At 45.9% G+C, this 18,538-nt stretch overlaps 1 protein-coding gene across 9 annotated transcripts in view; it reads right to left on the bottom strand.

The window, feature by feature from the left end:
* The window catches only part of KIAA1109 (KIAA1109 ortholog), a 908,505-nt gene that overhangs the window by 130,432 nt on the left and 759,535 nt on the right, over positions 1–18,538 (bottom strand). For all 9 annotated transcript variants that reach the window (XM_033938537.1, XM_033938601.1, XM_033938589.1 and 6 more), the window contains one exon: positions 14,156–14,313. In XM_033938537.1, the coding sequence (XP_033794428.1) occupies positions 14,156–14,313 (158 nt within the window). The remainder of the gene's footprint in view (positions 1–14,155; positions 14,314–18,538) is intronic.

Consider the following 18,538-nt stretch of genomic DNA (forward strand, 5'->3'; position numbering starts at 1 on the left):
TGCGAGTCGAGCCGCCTCTTTTGCCTCAGTCGCATACACACTCTCTGCAGGGAGCAGAGTCTCTGCGAGTGTCTGGTCTGGCATCTCAACAAACCAAAACAAGGAAAAACCAGGGTCCAACTCTCTGCAGTGAAAGACAATCCAGAACAATCAAACCAAAAAAACTGCAGGTGAATGTACACGATGAAGGCAGTCTTTATTGTGACAAATAAATCTTTTGAATAAAAACCTTTTACCAGGTAAGGGACCCAACACGGTCCGTGTTTCGGACTAACCTTCGTCAGGGGTCCACTTTTGATAAAGGGAAATTTATCAAAAGAAAAAAGAGCCTTGAGCAAGTAATAATAGTTGACGCGCTGAAAAGACCGCCGGAGTGAGCCACTCCGACGGTCTTTTCAGCGCGTCAACTATTGTTACTTGCTCAAGGCTCTTTTTTCTTTTGATAAATTTCCCTTTATCAAAAGTGGACCCCTGACGAAGGTTAGTCCGAAACACGGACCGTGTTGGGTCCCTTATCTGGTAAAAGGTTTTTATTCAAAAGATTTATTTGTCACAATAAAGACTGCCTTCATCGTGTACATTCACCTGCAGTTTTTTTGGTTTGATTGTTCTGGTCTGGCATCTCGGCATGCATCGCAAGGAGCAGAGTCTTTGCCCATGCTTCCATTGGAACCCTTACACTCGATGCAAGGAGCAGAATCTTTGCGAGTGCCTCGAGGTTCTTCCACTCAGCCTCTCCTGCTTCGTTCCACAGCCTCCAGCCCTATCCATTCTCTGGGCGCTTCGACTTGGGCATGCTCTCCTTGATTGTTGAGGCCTGCTTCTAGACACAGCTCGCATCATAGATCGAGACATTCTTCGAAGCATTCATCCAGGCATGCCTCGCCTCATCGGAAGCAGTCTTTTCTTCAATATTTACCACCGCCTACATCAACCCTTCCGCTTCTGGATCTCGAAGGCATTCAGAGTTCTCCTGCGAGTCGAGCCACTTCTTTTGCCTCAGTCGCATACACACTCTCTGCAGGGGGTTCTTTTTCTCCATCCAGATCCCCTTCTTCACTGGAGCAAGCTGCCTCGACATCCTCGAGTCCCTCTTGAGGCCAGGCTTTGGCAGATCAGCTGTCTTTCTCATCTTTTCTGCGTCAGATGGCAGTTGACTTAGATATTCAACTTGATACTGGATCTAAGTTTTCCAAGGAGTATCTCAACACCATGCATCTCCCTCAACCTCCGGATGAATCCCTCAAGCTTCCTCTTCACAAGCTTTTGGATCAAACTTTTGTCCGCTGTCTGGAAACTCCTTATTCCATTCCAGCTGTTCCAGGCAAATTGGATTCCAGATATAGGACTGTACATCATAAGGGGTTTGACAACACTCAATTGGCTCACCAATCCCTTCTGATTGAATCTTCTTTGAAACGTTCTCACCCTTCTCAGGTGTATGCCACTGTTCCTCCGGGAAGGGAAGGCAAAATGATGGACAGATTTGGTCGTCGCATCTACCAAAACTCTATGATGACCTCCAGAGTCCTCAACTATAATTTTCATTTCATCACCTACTTTGAGTTCTTTCTCTCCATCCTTCCTAAGTTCATGCCTTATCTGGATTCTCGGGCGCATTTTGAATACCAAGAAGTCCTTGCATCCTTGTCCCAACTCCGGCTGCAGCTTCTTCAGTCCTCCTATGATGCTTTTGAGCTGTCTGCTCGAGCTACTGCTTGCTCAGTGGCCATGCGGCATCTGGCGTGGCTCCGGACCATCGACATGGATCCTAACCTGCAGGACCGGCTGGCTAATGTGCCTTGCGCTGGCAATGACCTCTTTGACGAGTCTATAGAGGCAGCCACCAAGAAGCTTTCAGACCACGAGAAGTCTTTTGCATTCATTCTCCGCCCGAAGCCGAAGCCGGCTCCTCCTCGATCTGCACGCCCTCCTCAAATTTACCAACGACGTTTTCCACCTAAACAGGCTCCTTCCATTCGTCAGCCTGTCAAGAGGCCACATCCTCAGAAACAGCAGAAGCCCCAGCTTCCTGCTGTACCTAAGGCTCCTCAGCCTTTTTGACTGTCTAGTGGAAAGCATAACCTCAGTCATTCTGCCATTTCCCGTTTTTCCCCCTATCGGAGGTCGTCTCCATCATTTTTACCACCGATGGACGACGGTTACCACCGACCTCAGGGTCCTTTCCATTGTCAGGGAGGGATACTCTCTTCAGTTCCATCAAGTTCCTCCAGAACATTCTCCAAGAGAGTATCCTTCCAATTCTGCCCAGACCATCCTTCTTCTTCAGGAAGCTCAAGCTTTGCTTCAGCTTCGAGCTATCGAGCCAGTCCCTTTGGCTCAGCAGAAGAAGGGATTTTACTCCCGGTACTTCCTTGTTCCGAAGAAGACGGGCGATCTGCGTCCTATTTTGGATCTCAGGGTGCTCAACAAATTTCTGGTCAGAGAAAAATTTTGCATGTTGACCCTAGCATCTCTGTATCCCCTCCTCGAACAGAACGACTGGTTATGCTCTCTGGATCTCAAGGAGGCCTACACACACATTCCCATCCATCCGGCCTCCCATCAATTCCTCAGATTTCGGGTGGGAAATCTTCATTATCAATACAGAGTGTTCCCTTTCGGCCTGGCCTCGTCACTCAGAGTCTTCACCAAGTACCTGGTAGTGGTGGCCGCTGCGCTCAGGAACCATGGTCTTCAGGTGTTTCCCTACTTGGACGACTGGCTCATCAAGGATTCCACGTCTCAAGGAGTCGTCCTAGCGACCCAGCGGACTATCTGATTCCTGCAGAGTCTGGGATTCGAAATCAACTTTCCAAAATCCCATCTCCAGCCGTCTCAGACTCTTCCATTCATCGGAGCTGTTCTGGATACTGTCCAACTCAGAGCGTTCCTTCCTCAACAACGTCTGGAAGCTCTTCTCCATCTTTGTCAATCAGTCTCCTCTCACCCGTCCATCTCGGCGAGACACATGATGGTTCTTTTGGGTCACATGGCTTCCACAGTACATGTGACTCCTTTTGCCAGACTTCACCTCAGAATACCTCAGTGGACCCTGGCATCTCAATGGACGCAGGTTTCCGACCCTCTGACTCGACACATCCAGGTCACTCTTGCTCTGACACAGTCTCTTCGCTGATGGATGCTCTCTTCCAATCTATCCAGAGGCTTACTTTTTCACACGCCACCCCATCAGAAGGTTCTCAAGACCGATTCTTCAACTTATGCTTGGGGGGCTCATCTAGATGGTCTCCGTACCCAAGGCTATTGGACCAGTACGGATCGTCAGTGTCACATCAATCTCCTGGAACTCGGCGATTTTCAATGCGCTCACTGCTTTTCAATATCTTCTTCACGACCATGTAGTCCTCATTCGAACAGACAATCAGGTCGCCATGTATTATGTCAACAAACAGGGAGGCACGGGATCTACCTCTCTCTCTCAGGAAGCTCTGAAAGTATAGGATTGGGCAATTCGCCACAACACCTTCCTCAAAGCTGTCTACATTCAGGGAGCGGACAATGCCTTAGCAGACAACTTGAGTCGTCTTCTACAGCCTCACGAATGAACTCTCCATTCCAAGCCCCTTTAGCACATCTTCTCTCAGTGGGGAATGCCTCAGATAGATCTCTTTGCATCGCCCCACAACTTCAAACTGCCTCAGTTCTGCTCCAGGATCTACACTCCTCATCACCTCAAGGCAGATGCTTTCCTTCTGGACTGGACGAATCTCTTTCTATATGCGTTTCCTCCATTTCCTCTCATTCAAAAGACGCTGGTCAAGCCAAAGACCGACCGTGCCACCATGATTCTGATTGCTCCTCAGTGGCCCAGACAACCCTGGTACTCCCTTCTTCTTCAAATCAGCAGCAGGGAGCCATACCTTCTACCAGTTTTTCCCTCTCTGCTTACACAGCTTCAGGGATCTCTGCTTCATCCCAACCTGCAGTCTCTCCACCTGACCGCTTGGTTCCTCTCAATGTAACTCCTCTACAGTTTTCTCAATCTGTGAGGGATGTTTTGGAAGCTTCACGGAAGCCTACTACTAGACAATGCTATGACCAAAAATGGACTAGATTTTCTGCTTGGAGTTTTTCTCATCATCAGGAACCTCAACATTACTCCTTATCTTCAGTTTTGGACTATCTTTTGCACCTTTCTCGTTCTGGCCTCAAGTCTACATCGATACGAGTCCATCTTAGTCCAATTGCTACTTTCCATCAGCCTATTGAAGGGAAACCCCTCTCTGCTCATCCTGTGGTTGCCAGATTCATGAAAGGACTTTTCAATGTCAATCCTCCTCTCAAACCGCCTCCTTTGGTTTGGGACCTCAATATTGTTCTTTCTCAGCTCATGAAACCTCCATTTGAACCAATTGGTAAGGCTCATCTGAAGTATCTCACTTGGAAAGTGGTGTTTCTCATTGGCCTCATTTCTGCTCGACGAGTCAGTGAGCTGCAAGCATTGGTTGCGGGTCCACCTTTTACAGTGTTCCATCATGACAAGGTGGTTCTTCGCACTCATCCGAAATTCCTTCCTAAAGTAGTCTCGGAATTTCATCTCAACCAATCCATTGTTCTTCCAGTGTTTTTTCCGAAGCCTCATTCTCATCCTGGAGAATCAGCTCTTCATACTCTGGACTGTAAACGTGCTTTGGCTTTCTATTTGGAACGCACCAAACCACACAGAAATGCTCCTCAACTTTTTGTCTCCTTTGATCCAAACAAGTTGGGATGTCCTATCTCTAAGCATACCATCTCTAATTGGATGGCGGCTTGTATCTCTTTCTGCTATGCCCAGGCTGGATTACCCCTACACAGTAAAGTCACAGCCCATAAGGTCAGAGCAATGGCAGCTTCTGTAGCTTTCCTCAGATCTACACCTATTGAGGAAATTTGTAGAGCTGCTACTTGGTCTTCGGTTCATACCTTCACTTCTCACTATTGTCTGGATATTTTCTCCAGACGGGATGGACAGTTTGGCCAAACAGTATTGCAAAATTTATTCTCCTAAGCTGCCAACTCTCCCACCTTCCCGCTTTGGTTAGCTTGGAGGTCACCCACTTGTGAGAATACCTGCCTGCTTGTCTTGGGATAAAGCATAGTTACTTACCGTAACAGTTGTTATCCTGGGAAAGCAGGCAGCTATTCTCACATCCCACCCACCTCCCCGGGTTGGCTTCTCTGCTAGCTATCTGAACTGAGGCGGCGTGCCCTGCACTGGGCGGGAAGGCACTCGCGCATGCGCGGTGCAGGCGACTCAAAACTTCGAGTTTCTTCAAGCAAGTCTGCTTGTGAGGCGTCCGCATCGAGGCTCCGTTGGATGACGTCACCCACTTGTGAGAATAGCTGCCTGCTGTCCCTGGATAACAGCTGTTACGGTAAGTAACTGTGCTTTAGGCACCGTAAAGTGGCTAAGTAGGTGCTATTGACATCAAAGTTAGGCGCTGGAAATGTAGGCCTTGAAAATCCTGGCCTCCATTTCAGGCACCTCCCTTTGCTGGAGGCATGATTGACATACGATCGGGGCCTCAGAGCTTTACACGTACAATAGGGCCCAATTAAGGAGCTGTGTTAAATAGCATTAGACACTGCATAGGTCAGCACAACTGCTAGACCTTCACCAGGTAGCTGACAGTACAGCACAGTTACTTACCGTAACAGGTGTTATCCAGGGACAGCAGGCAGATATTCTTGACTGATGGGTGACGGCACCGACGGAGCCCCGGCACGGACACTTTTAGAGTGATTGCACTCTAAGAACTTGGAAAGTTCTAGAGACCGCACCGCGCATGCGCGAGTGCCCTCCCGCCCGACCCCGACGCGCAGTCCCTCAGTTAAGATAAGCCAGCTAAGAAGCCAACCCGGGGAGGTGGGTGGGACGCAAGAATATCTGCCTGCTGTCCCTGGATAACACCTGTTACGGTAAGTAACTGTGCTTTATCCCAGGACAAGCAGGCAGCATATTCTTGACTGATGGGTGACCTCCAAGCTAACAAAAAGAGGGATGGAGGGAAGGTTGGCCATTAGGAAAACAAATTTTGTAAAACAGATTGGCCGAAATGTCCATCCCGTCTGGAGAAAACATCCAGACAATAATGAGATGTAAAAGTATGGACTGAGGACCACGTAGCAGCTTTGCAGATTTCCTCAATGGGCGTGGAACGGAGGAAAGCTACAGATGCTGCCATAGCTCTAATTCTATGTGCCGTGACAGAACCTTCCAGTGTCAGTCCGGACTGAGCATAGCAGAATGAAATGCACGCAGCAAGCCAATTAGATAGCGTACGCTTAGAAACAGGACGTCCCAATTTATTCGGATCAAAGGACAGAAAAAGTTGGGGAGATGATCTGTGGGGCTTAGTACGATCTAAATAGTAAGCTAAAGCCCGCTTACAGTCCAAAGTATGAAGAGCCTGTTCCCCGGAATGGGAGTGAGGTTTAGGGAAAAAAACAGGTAGAACAATAGATTGGTTGAGATGGAACTCAGAAACAACCTTAGGGAGAAACTTTGGATGTGTACGTAGAACCACCTTGTCGTGATGAAAGACAGTGAAAGGTGGATCAGAAACTAGTGCATGGAGCTCACTGACCCTCCTGGCAGAGGTGAGAGCAATAAGAAAAAGTACCTTCCAAGTGAGAAACTTGAAAGAGGTAGTAGCCAAGGGTTCGAATGGAGGCTTCATCAAGGCGGAGAGAACCACGTTCAGATCCCAGATCATCGGAGGTGCTTTGAGAGGTGGTTTCAGATTGAAAAGACCTCGCATGAATCTGGAGACCAGGGGATGAGCTGAAAGGAGTTTCCCCTGGACCGGCTCATGAAAGGCCGTAATGGCACTGAGATGAACTCTGATGGAAGTAGACTTGAGACCAGAAGTAGACAGAGAAAGCAGATAATCCAATAGAGGTTCCACTGCAAGAGACTTGGGGTCATGATGATGTAGGAGACACCAAGAAGAAAACCTCGTCCACTTTTGATGGTAACATTGTAGAGTGGCTGGTTTCCTGGAGGCGTCCAGGATGGAGCGAACAGGCTGAGATAGCAAAAGATCAGTTGAAGTCAGCCCGAGAGATACCAAGCTGTCAGGTGTAGAGACTGCAGGTTGGGATGGAGGAGGGTTTCCTGATCCTGTGTAAGCAGAGATGGAAACAGTGGAAGTAGAAATGGATCCCTGGAACTGAGTTGAAGTAGAAGGGAGAACCAATGTTGTCTGGGCCACCGTGGAGCAATCAGGATCATGGTGGCCCGTTCCCTCTTTAGTTTGAACAAGGTCCGAAGCATGAGAGGCAGAGGAGGGAAAGCATAAAGGAACAGATTGGACCAATCCAGAAGAAATGCATCCGCTGCCAGACGGTGAGGAGAGTAAAGTCTGGAGCAGAATTGGGGCAACTGATGATTGTGAGGAGCTGCAAAAAGGTCCACCTGAGGAGTGCCCCATTGTGCAAAGATGGACTGTAGAGTCGATGGGTCGAGAGTCCATTCGTGGGGTTGGAGAACTCTGCTGAGCTTGTCCGCTAAGAAGTTCTGTTCTCCTTGAATATAAATCGCTTTCAGGAATAAGCGGCGCGAGGATGCCCAAGACCAGATTCTCTGGGCTTCCTGGCATAAGAGGCGAGAGCCCGTTCCCCCTTGCTTGTTGATGTAGTACATGGCCACTTGGTTGTCTGTGCAAATTAGAAGGACTTGAGGAAATAGAAGGTGTTGGAAGGCCTTGAGTGCATAGAACATTGCCCTGAGTTCCAGGAAATTGATGTGATGCTTCTTTTCCTGAGGAGTCCAAAGGCCCTGAGTTTGGAACTCGTTCAGATGGGCTCCCCATGCATAAGGGGAGGCGTCGGTGGTGATGACCAGATGATGAGGAGGCAGATGGAACAGAAGGCCCCTGGAGAGATTTGAGGATATCAACCACCATTGCAGAGACTGACGAAGAGACGATGTCACAGATATGTGTCGTGAGCAAGAGTCTGTCGCTTGAGACCACTGGAGAGCCAGAGTCCATTGGGGAGTGCGCAGGTGAAGCCATGCCAGGGGTGTGACATGAACTGTGGAGGCCATGTGACCCAAGAGAATCATCATCTGCTTTGCAGAAATGGAGTGCTGGGACAGCACCTGCTGACAGAGCGATTGGAGGTTGTGAAGACGGTTGTCCGGCAAGAAGGCTCTCATCTGGACCGTGTCCAGTACCGCTCCAATGAATTGAAGTCTCCGCGTAGGAAGAAGGTGAGACTTGGGTATATTGATTTCGAACCCCAGGAGTTGTAGAAAAAAGATGGTCTGGTTGGTGGCCAGAAGAACAGTCTGAGATGAAATGGCCTTGATTAACCAATCGTCCAGGTAGGGAAAAACCTGAAGGTGGTGGGAGCGCAGAAATGCTGCCACCACTACCAGACATTTGGTGAACACTCTTGGAGAGGAGGCAAGACCGAAGGGGAGCACTCTGTATTGGTAATGACAGTGATTGATCATGAAGCGAAGGTACTGTCTGGAGGCCGGATGAATTGGAATGTGAGTGTAGGCCTCTTTGAGATCGAGAGAGCATAGCCAGTCGTTGTGATCGAGGAGAGGATAAAGCGTAGCTAGAGATAGCATCTTGAATTTTTCTTTGACCAAACATTTGTTGAGATCTCGCAGATCTAGAATTGGTCTGAGGTCTCCTGTTTTCTTGGGGACTAGAAAATACCGGGAGTAGAATCCTTGCCCTCTTTGGTCCAGAGGAACTTCCTCTATGGCGTTCAGAAGCAGGAGGGACTGAACCTCCTGACAAAGGAGGGCAGATTGAGGAGTGTGCAAAGCAGACTCTTTTGGTAGACTTTGGCCCGGAAGGGTGTGAAAGTTGAGAGAGTAGCCGTGGCGGATGATGTTGAGGACCCACTGGTCCGAAGTGATAACTTCCCACCGGCTGAGAAAGAAAGACAGACGTCCTCCTATCGGTTGAGGGAGGAGAGGAGATGGTTGAACGCTGGCTATGCCCTCGAGGATCAAGTCAAAAGGGCTGAGTCGATTTTTGTGGAGGAGGCTGCTTAGCTGGTTGTTGCTGCTGAGGCCTAGGTGTTTGCCGCTGCTGTTGACGCTGCCTCCTAGGTTGCTGAGTGGAAGGCTGCAAGGGGCGAGCCACAAAACGCCGCTGATAGGCCGTTTGCTGTCTGAATGGCCGTGAAGGTGGAGGTTTCTTCTTGGTCTTAAGAAGGGTATCCCAGCGGGTTTCATGAGCCGAGAGCTTCTGGGTCGTTGAGTCCATAGAATCTCCGAACAGCTCATCCCCTAAACATGGGGCATTAGCCAACCGGTCTTGATGATTAACATCAAGCTCAGAGACTCTGAGCCAAGCCAAACGGCGCATGGCTACAGATATGGCTGTTGCTCTAGAGGTAAGCTCAAAAGTGTCATATATAGACCTTACCATGAATTTCCTGAGCTGGAAAAGAGCTGAAGAGCACTGATGGAAAGCCTCACGATTCCCCACAGGAAGGTACTGCTCAAAGGAAGCCATGGTGGTAAGGAGATGCTTCAAATAAAACGAAAAATGAAAAGCATAGTTACCAGAACGATTAGCAAGCATCGCATTCTGGTAAAGTCGCTTACCGAATTTGTCCATGGCTTTACCCTCTCTGCCAGGAGGGACAGAGGCATAGACACTAGCTCCTAAGGACTTCTTGAGGGTGGATTCTACAAGAAGAGACTCATGAGAGAGCTGTGGTTTATCCAAACCAGGAATAGGGATAACTTTATAAAGGGAATCCAATTTGCGAGGGGCTCCCGGGATAGTAAGAGGAGTCTCCAGATTCTTGTAAAAGGTCTCCCTCAGGATGTCATGTAAAGGGAGTTTCAAGAATTCCTTTGGAGGCTGGTCAAAATCAAGAGCGTCCAAAAAAGCTTTGGACTTTTTAGACTCAGCCTCCAAAGGAATGGAAAGAGATTCACACATATCTCGTAAAAAAGAAGAGAAAGAGGTGGAATCAGGTTTGGAGGAAATATCCTGCAGAACAGGCTCGTCTTCCTCTGATGAACACTCCCCTTCTGACTGAAGAGGTTCTTCAGAGTCGCCCCACAGATCAGGGTCTCGAACATGGGGACCACGGTCCCGAGACTCAGGGGTGGATGGTTCTCGGTGTCGGGACTTCTGTACCGACTTACCCGACCTCACCGACGCGGTACCGGGCGATGTTATCGGTCGCACCGGAGCCGATGTCTGTACCGATTGGTGATGAGACCTAGGCTCCGGTGCGAGGACAGGCATCGATGCCGATGAGGTCAAGTGTACCGGTACCGAAGGAGTGGATGGTGACAATACGGACTGTTCCACGATCGGTACCGGTTGCTCAGTGGGGACCGATACCGGAGGGCTCGGTGTCAGGAGAGCTGGAAGGAGTTGTTTGAGCTGTTCCTTCAGCTGAACCTGCAAGATGGCCGCAATGCGATCATCAAGGGAGGGCACCGGTACCGCTTTTTTCTTCTGCGGTACCTGCGGTGCCGCTCGACGCCCCGGAGATGAGGAGCCCGATGTCGAGGGACTCACCTCAATAGGGGCGGAGCGCTTCCGCTGGCGCCTCACGGTCGGCAGGATTGGACTCTCTGCAATGGAGACCGGAGGACGTTCCAGCGGGGAAGGCTTCTTAGCCGGCTTACCTGCATGTTGCGACGTCGACGCGGTATCGCGTGGCGTCGATGAGGTGGGTGCCGACGAAACAGGTACCGAGACCGGCGCCGAAGACGCGGGGTCGGACATGTCGGTGCCGAAAAGCAGTCTCTGCTGTATCTCTCGATTTTTGAGAGTCCGCTTTTTCAAAGTGGCACAGCGGGTGCAGGTAGAGGCCTGATGTTCCGGACCCAGACACTGAAGGCACCAGTTGTGCGGGTCTGTCAGGGAAATAGGCCGTGCACACCGCTGGCACTTCTTGAACCCGGGCTGGGGGGGCATGAACGTAAAAACGGCTTCTGCCAAATCGAAGGCCGAGGCCTCGATGATGGCAGTAGGCCCCGCCGGGTCAAATCAAGAAAACTTGACAAAAACAAGAGAAAAATATTTTTTTTTTTTTTTTTAAAGAAAGAAAAAAGGAAGGGCAAAAAGAACCCGAAAAAGTTTACGCGAGCGGGAAGGCGAATGAAAAAATATTTCAACAGCCGTTGAAAATGCGACTTCTTAGCTCCGCGGAAACTAAGAAACTGAGGGACCGCGCGTCGGGGTCGGGCGGGAGGGCACTCGCGCATGCGCGGTGCGGTCTCTAGAACTTTCCAAGTTCTTAGAGTGCAATCACTCTAAAAGTGTCCGTGCCGGGGCTCCGTCGGTGCCGTCACCCATCAGTCAAGAATATGCTGCCTGCTTGTCCTGGGATAATGTATATTTCCTGCCTAAACCATGTCAGAACATGTCCCCTTTGACTCTGCATTCTAATACTGCTGTTTACATGTGTAGTCAAGTCTCCATCTACACCTAGAATTACTATGCAAGGGTTCTAAAATGGCCTCCTTATTCTGCTCTAAGAAAAAATACCTAGATTAAAAGAAGATGAGGAAACTGAGTTTTAGAATTACAATATTGCTTCATCTTAATGTTATACTGATGGAAAATGTAATGAAATATCCTTTCACCAATTAAAAAAGGTATCAGAAGTTTCTAAGAACAGAGTTTTCCTGAGTTATTTATTTATTTAGTTTGATTTATATCCCGCCCTCCCCGAGGAGCCCAGTTAGCAAACAAGATGTATAACAGTTAATAACAAGGAACAGAAGAGTAAGGCGATAGGGTACAGTGAGATGAGTCTAGTTCAGCTGCATGCACAGGAAGAGAGTCAATCAGTTGAATATCTATTAAGAATACTGGGGGAGTTATTGGAAGGCGAGTGCGGAAAGGTGGACTTTTACCTGTCTTCATAAGGAAGCTGCAGCTCTATTTTTTCAACTGTTGGCTTTTTCTGCCTGGGACTGCTGCCAATTTCGGGCAGGCCTCTGAGGAGATGGACTGGGATGTTATCGGGGTCCGTCTCCTCCTTCTGAAAAGAACACTGCAGCTCCTGCGCGTGGCCGTGAGCCCCTTGGGTGTCACGAGGAGTCGCGAGAATGCGGGAAGATCTCTGGGTAAGAACTTTTCTGTACGTCTTTATGGGCAAGAGGAAGGTCAAATCCAAAAACTCTACCCCAGCTTCAGCCGGCCCTATGGACCGTCATTTGGTCTCTATGTCACCAATGACTCAAAATATGGCTTCAACATCGGGGGCATCTTTAAGTCCACTTGATAGAACTCCTTCCTCTCCGCCAATGTCCAGGGATCCAATTCGGTTCCTATAGTATCTTCAGGTGAATATTCAGATTTGACCACCTCCTCCAAGCTACAATTTATTTCACTTCCAGTTGCAGTTTCCGGGTTGGAGGTCAGTAGGGCAGATCCGAGCCCACCAGAGGATTCAAAGGACATAACTTTAAGGGATTTATGGCAAATAAATAAGATTGTGGAGGGTATGCTAAGATCAGTGATTAAACAAACTTCAGATTTTTCAATGCAAACTGTTAAAAAATTAGAAAATGTTGACTAACTTGGCTTTGTTAGATAAAGAGATGACAGTAGTGAAAACACAGATTTCTATACTGCAACAGGTTTCTATGTCTGCAGTTAAAGATTCAAGTGTTATCCATACATAGCTTGAGCATATGGAGAATTTAGCTAGAGTGAAAAATCTCTGCTTTGTTAATTTTCCTAAAACCCATTTAATTTCGGCTGAAATTTTGCTTAGAAAATATTTTAAGGAGGTATTAGGATTAACAAATGCGGAGACTCTTTGGGTATTGAATTGTTATTATATACCTCAGAAAAAAGAAGTTGATGTCTGATCAGGGGTTGGATCTATTGGTACCTGTGGAATTTGAACTAACTTTCTTGAAGATTCTCAAGATATGATACCAGCTAGGTCTACCTTGTTGATTACTTGCTTAAGCGAATTGGATAGAAACATGATTACGAGATTATACTTTAAAAATAGATCTATGAAGTTTTGTGGAGATACAGTGTCAATTTTTCCTGACGTGACTAGAGCAACTCAATACCGAAGAAAATAATTTTTAAATCTAAAGACCCGTGTACTATCTTTGAATGCATTATTTTCCCTAAAGTTTCCTTGTAAGTGTGTAATTAAACTTCAGGATAAGGATTTTATTTTTTGGGATCCTGTATTGTACACTTACAGCAGTTTCTAGAGTTACGTGAACAAGAAATAAAATCACGGGTACAAGGGCAGGATAATAATAATAAGAGCTGATCTTAGATATGGAGTCAGAAAAAGAAAACGCACAAAAAGGTTTAACTCGGGGCTTCCGAGTTATTATTTTCCTTATATTTTAAGGTTTTTTGTTATTTCCTCTAACTCTCTCATTATTGTAGGCTAGGAAGATTCTATTCTAGGAAATTGGTTATATGTTGTCTTACATTATTTATGTAATGTATGTCTTCATCTTGTACTATTCTGAATTGAATTATATTGAAATGATATTATAGGTTCTATCAATATTTATGAATACAATACATGTATGTTATTTTTGATTATAATATTGTGAAAAGGGTGGGTGGGGGAGGGATATATTTTTATGTATTTATGAAGATATATGGAAAATTTCAAGTAATGTATATGATTCAATTGATATAATATGGTATACTTGATGTAAGATGAAAAAATGAATAAAGATTTGGAAAAAAAAAGAAATTATATATATATATATATATATATATATATATATATAAAAGAATACTGTGGTTTGGGAGTAACCGTCTGAATGCTAGCTTGTCTTGAGGAGTCAGGTGACGAGGTAGGATTTTATTGCTTTCTAAGCTCAAAAGTCCATTAAGAGATTTGATATGGCTTCTCCTGTTTTATTTCCATTTACTTAAGGCAAAGTAAGAGTTATCTTCAATAAGGTGTGGGAACAAGATGGTGCGATGCTGGTTCCTCTTGATTCGTGGTCCTAATATCTTTGGATATGACCATGGTAGAGGTGTTCTGAGCACATCACTTATTATAATTAATATAATTTCACATTTTACACACAAGCAAATAGTAAAAAAACAAATACAAAGCTAGGGCATTATTTGTGAATTAGTAAGGTTATGAATGCCTAATTATAGTGATATTTTCCTAAGTAGTAGAACTAATATTTCCATTTACTTACCAACCATCTCCAGGGTGTTAACGTCTATGGTTCCACCAACTACACCACCCCTAGAGTCTAGTTGAGATCTTCCTAGACCAACAGACATACTAATCTCTCTATCTCGGTTGCTGCCCACTGAGAGACGGCCCTGGCTTTTCAAGCCACTGGTAGTCCACCTGAAAGAAAGAGACTATTCCACTTATACTCAATACCAGGAACCTTAGCAAAGTACAGTTGCACAACTCACTCACTGGTGAGCCTCCCCTTTCACAATCACTGTCCATAAGAGCAACAGTAGGTTGCAACCAATTCTTTAACCCCTCCATATTTTCACACTATAAATGGCACCAGTAGGTATCCTACCAGCACCTAGCGTAAGTTGAAAAAGCCATTTAAGATTTTTTTTAATTCATTTTTCATATAACAATAAGTGTACCACTTAAATTTATACAATTTCATTATGTACACACTTGATATTCCTTCATACATTACTATATATATAATGTATCATTATATAATCTTTTACTATAATCTTGAAACAGTATATCATATTTAATAAGTATACTAACTATTTCTCAATTATAAACCCATCCCCTCCCCTTCCTTTGGCAACTGCATATGATACAACAAGATATATTGATAAATTATTTATATTATAAGATGAATAAAATAAACCCTCCCACCCCCCCCCCTCTTATCAGCTGCAGTCGGTTCAAGAAAAAGCCATTTAAAAAATGTATGCACCTGCATCGCAGCTATTGAGATGCTCTACAATGTCTAATGGCACTGTAGGCCTGGCTAATGCCGGAAATAGCATTAGGCATTGTAAAACACCTCCCTAGCCACGATTCACATGGCAAAATGGTGAAAACAATTATAAAAAATAAGATTGTGGAACACGTAGACAAACATAATTTAATGAGAGAGTCAGCATGGGATCAGCCGAGGGACATCTTGCCTCACCAATTTGCTTGACTTCTTTAAAGGTGTGAATAAACATGTGGATAAAGATGAGCTGGTTGATGTAGTGTATCTAGATTTTCAGAAAGCTTTTGACAGAGTTCCTGAGAAAATTAAAGTCATGGGATAGATGGCAAAGTTTAGTTGTGGATTAGGAATTGGTTATCGGAGAGAAAATACAGGATAGGGTTGAATGGTCATATTTCTCAATGGAGGAGAGTAAACATTGGAGTGCTGCAAGAATCTGTACTGGGACCGGTGCTACTGTATTTAGCTTATTTATAAATGATCTGGAAATTGGAACGACGAGTGAGGTGACTAAATTTGCAGATGGCCCTAAACTGTTCAAAGTTGTTATGTGGATTGTGAAAAATTACAGGCAGACCTTAGGAAATTGGAAGACTGGGCGTCAAAGTGGCAGATGAAATTTAATGTGGACAAATGCAAAGTGATGCACATTGGGAAGAATAACCCAAATCATAGTTACAGGATCCATGCTAGGGTCCACCTTGGAGGTTATTGCCCAAGAAAAGGATCTGGGTGCCATCGTAGACAATATGATGAAATCTTCCGCCCAATGTGGGGCGGTGGCAGCGGCTAAAAAAGCAAACAGCATGGTAGGAATTATTAAAAAAGGGATGGTTAACAAGACTAAGAATGTTATAATGCCCCTGTATCGCTCCATGAGAAAAGGAGATTGCAAGGGGATATGATTAAGACTTTCAAAATACTGAAAAGAATTGACAAAATAGAGCAGGAAAAAAAATTATTTACAATACATAGTAACATAGTAGATGACGGCAGATAAAGCCCTGAATGGTCCATCCAGTCTGTCCAACCTGATTCATTTTAAATTTTTTCTTCTTAGCTATTTCTGGGCAAGAATCCAAAACTGTACCCGGTACTGTGCTTGGGTTCCAAATGGGTTAAGACTTACTCCAGCCCATCTACACCCTCCCAGCCATTGAAGCCCTCCCCAGCCCATCCTCCACCAAATGGCCATATACAGACACAGACCTTACAAGTCTGCCCAGTACTGGCCTTAGTTCAATTTTTAATATTATTTTCTGATTCTAGATCCTCTGTGTTCATCTCACGCTTCTTTGAACTCAGTCACAGTTTTACTCTCCACCACCTCTCTCGGGAGCGCATTCCAGGCATCCACTACCCTCTCCATAAAGTAGAATTTCCTAACATTGCCTCTGAATCTACCACCCCTCAACCTCAAATTATGTCCTCTGGTTTTACCATTTTCCTTTCTCTGGAAAAGATTATGTTCAGCGTTAATACCCTTCAAGTATTTGAATCTGAATCATATCTCCCCTGTCTCTCCTTTCCTCTAGGGCAGGGGTGCCCAATAGGTCGATCGCGATCGACCGGTAGCTCGCCAAGGCAAAGTGAGTCGATCACCCAGGACTCACTTTGCCTTGGCGATCTATCGGGCCGATCAGTCTTCCTCTCCCCGACGTCAATTCTGCCGTCGGAGAGGAAGTTCGGGTCAGCTAATCGCTGCCTGGCTGGGCAGAACTTCCTCTCCGACGGCAGAATTTACGTCGGGGAGAGGAATGCTGGTCGGCCCGAAGCAAGGAGAGCTTGGGGCGTCGTCATTGTCGACTTTGGGGCCTGTTATCCATTGGTGGCGGTTTGGGTCCTGTTCCTCGATGGCAGCGGCTGATGGCAGCGGCAGTGGCTTGGGGAAGGGCGGGGAGAAAGAAAGAAAGGGAGCAGGCAGGGAGACAAAAGGAAAGAAGAAAAAAAGAAAGGGGGCATGAAGAGAGAAAGAAAGGTCAGGGAGAGAGGAAGAAAAAGTTGGGGGAGGGAATGAGGTGTGGAGGAGAGGAAGCATACAGGCTGAAAGAAGGGAAGAAAGATTTGATGCACAGTGAGAAGAAGAAAGTGCAACCAGAGACTCATGAAATCACCAGACAAGGTAGGAAAAATGATTTTATTTTAAATTTAGTGATCAAAATGTGTCTGAATTTAAATCTGCTGTCCATTTTATAATATGGTCCCCTTTTACTAAACCGCAATAGTGGTTTTTAGCGCAGGGAACCTATGAGCGTCGAGAGCAGCGCTGGGCATTCAGCGCAGCTCCCTGTGCTAAAAACTGCTATTGTGGTTTAGTTAAAAAGGGAGGGGGGTGGGTATTTGTCTATTTTTGTATGGTTTTTACTGAGGTGACAGTGCATAGAGTCATCTGCTTTGACCTCTTTGAAAAAACCCAGGAATAGGAATGATAATTAACATTTTCTATGCGTACAGTGTGCGTTGTGTTTTTTTTAAATTTTATTGTTGATAGATCATTTTGACTTGGTCATTTTAAAAGTAGCTCGCGAGTCAAAAAAGTGTGGGCACCCCTGCTCTAGGGTATAGGGCTTCCAGTCTCTCCTCATACGTCTTCTGGCGCAAGCCTCCTATCATTTTTGTCACCCTCCTCTGGACCGCTTCAAGTCTTCTTACGTCCTTTGCCAGATACGGTCTCCAAAACTGAACACAATACTCCAAGTGGGGACTTACCAATGACCTGTACAGGGCATCAACACCTTCTTCCTTCTACTGGCTACGCTTCTCTTTATACAGCCCAGCATCCTTCTGGCAGTAGCCTTGTCACACTGTTTTTTCACCTTTAGATCTTCGGACACTGTCACCCCAAGGTCCCTCTCCCCGTCCATGCATATAGTTTCTCTCCTCCTAGCATATACGGTTCCTTCCGATTATTAATCCCCAAATGCATTACTTTGCAGTTCTTTGCATTGAATTTTAGTTGCCAGGCATTAGACCATTCCTCTAACTTTTGCAGATCCTTTTTCACATTTTCCACTCCCTCTTTGGTGTCTACTTTCAAATCTTGGTATCATCTAATCTTCGGTCTAAAGAAGTTCGATCACGTGACGCCATACTTCAAACGGCTACACTGGTTGCCGATGGAGGCTCGTGTAAAGTTTAAGTTCGCCTGCCTCTGTTTTAAAGTTTTCTACGGTCTAACCCCTAAATACATCACTGACCTATTCTCCTTCTTAGCCAACAAACACAAGAGAAGTTCCCACTCGCACTTCGTTTCTCCCCCGGTTAGAGGATGCAAACTAAAAAAACACCATGAGCATCTTCTCTCACATCAGGCTGCTCTATGGGGTAAAGACCTAGAACAACTCCTATTGCCCACCACTTATGAGGTATTCAGGAAACGCCTCAAAACCCACCTATTCCTGAAATACCTAGACAGTTGACCCACTTTCCTCTTTCCCCTCCCTTGCCCTTTCTCCCCATTGTTCCCCACATCCCTTAAGTTAATTCAACTTGTACATCAACTCAACTTGTACTCCACTAATCTTTTGTAAACCGCATAGAACTTAACGGTATTGCGGTATATAAACTGTTATTATTATTATTATTATCTGCAAAGAGGCACACTTTTCCTTCTAACAGGATTGGCCCCAGCAC

The sequence above is a fragment of the Geotrypetes seraphini genome, chromosome 1, assembly GCF_902459505.1.
Source record: "Geotrypetes seraphini chromosome 1, aGeoSer1.1, whole genome shotgun sequence".
Classification (NCBI taxonomy): Eukaryota; Metazoa; Chordata; class Amphibia; order Gymnophiona; family Dermophiidae; genus Geotrypetes; species Geotrypetes seraphini.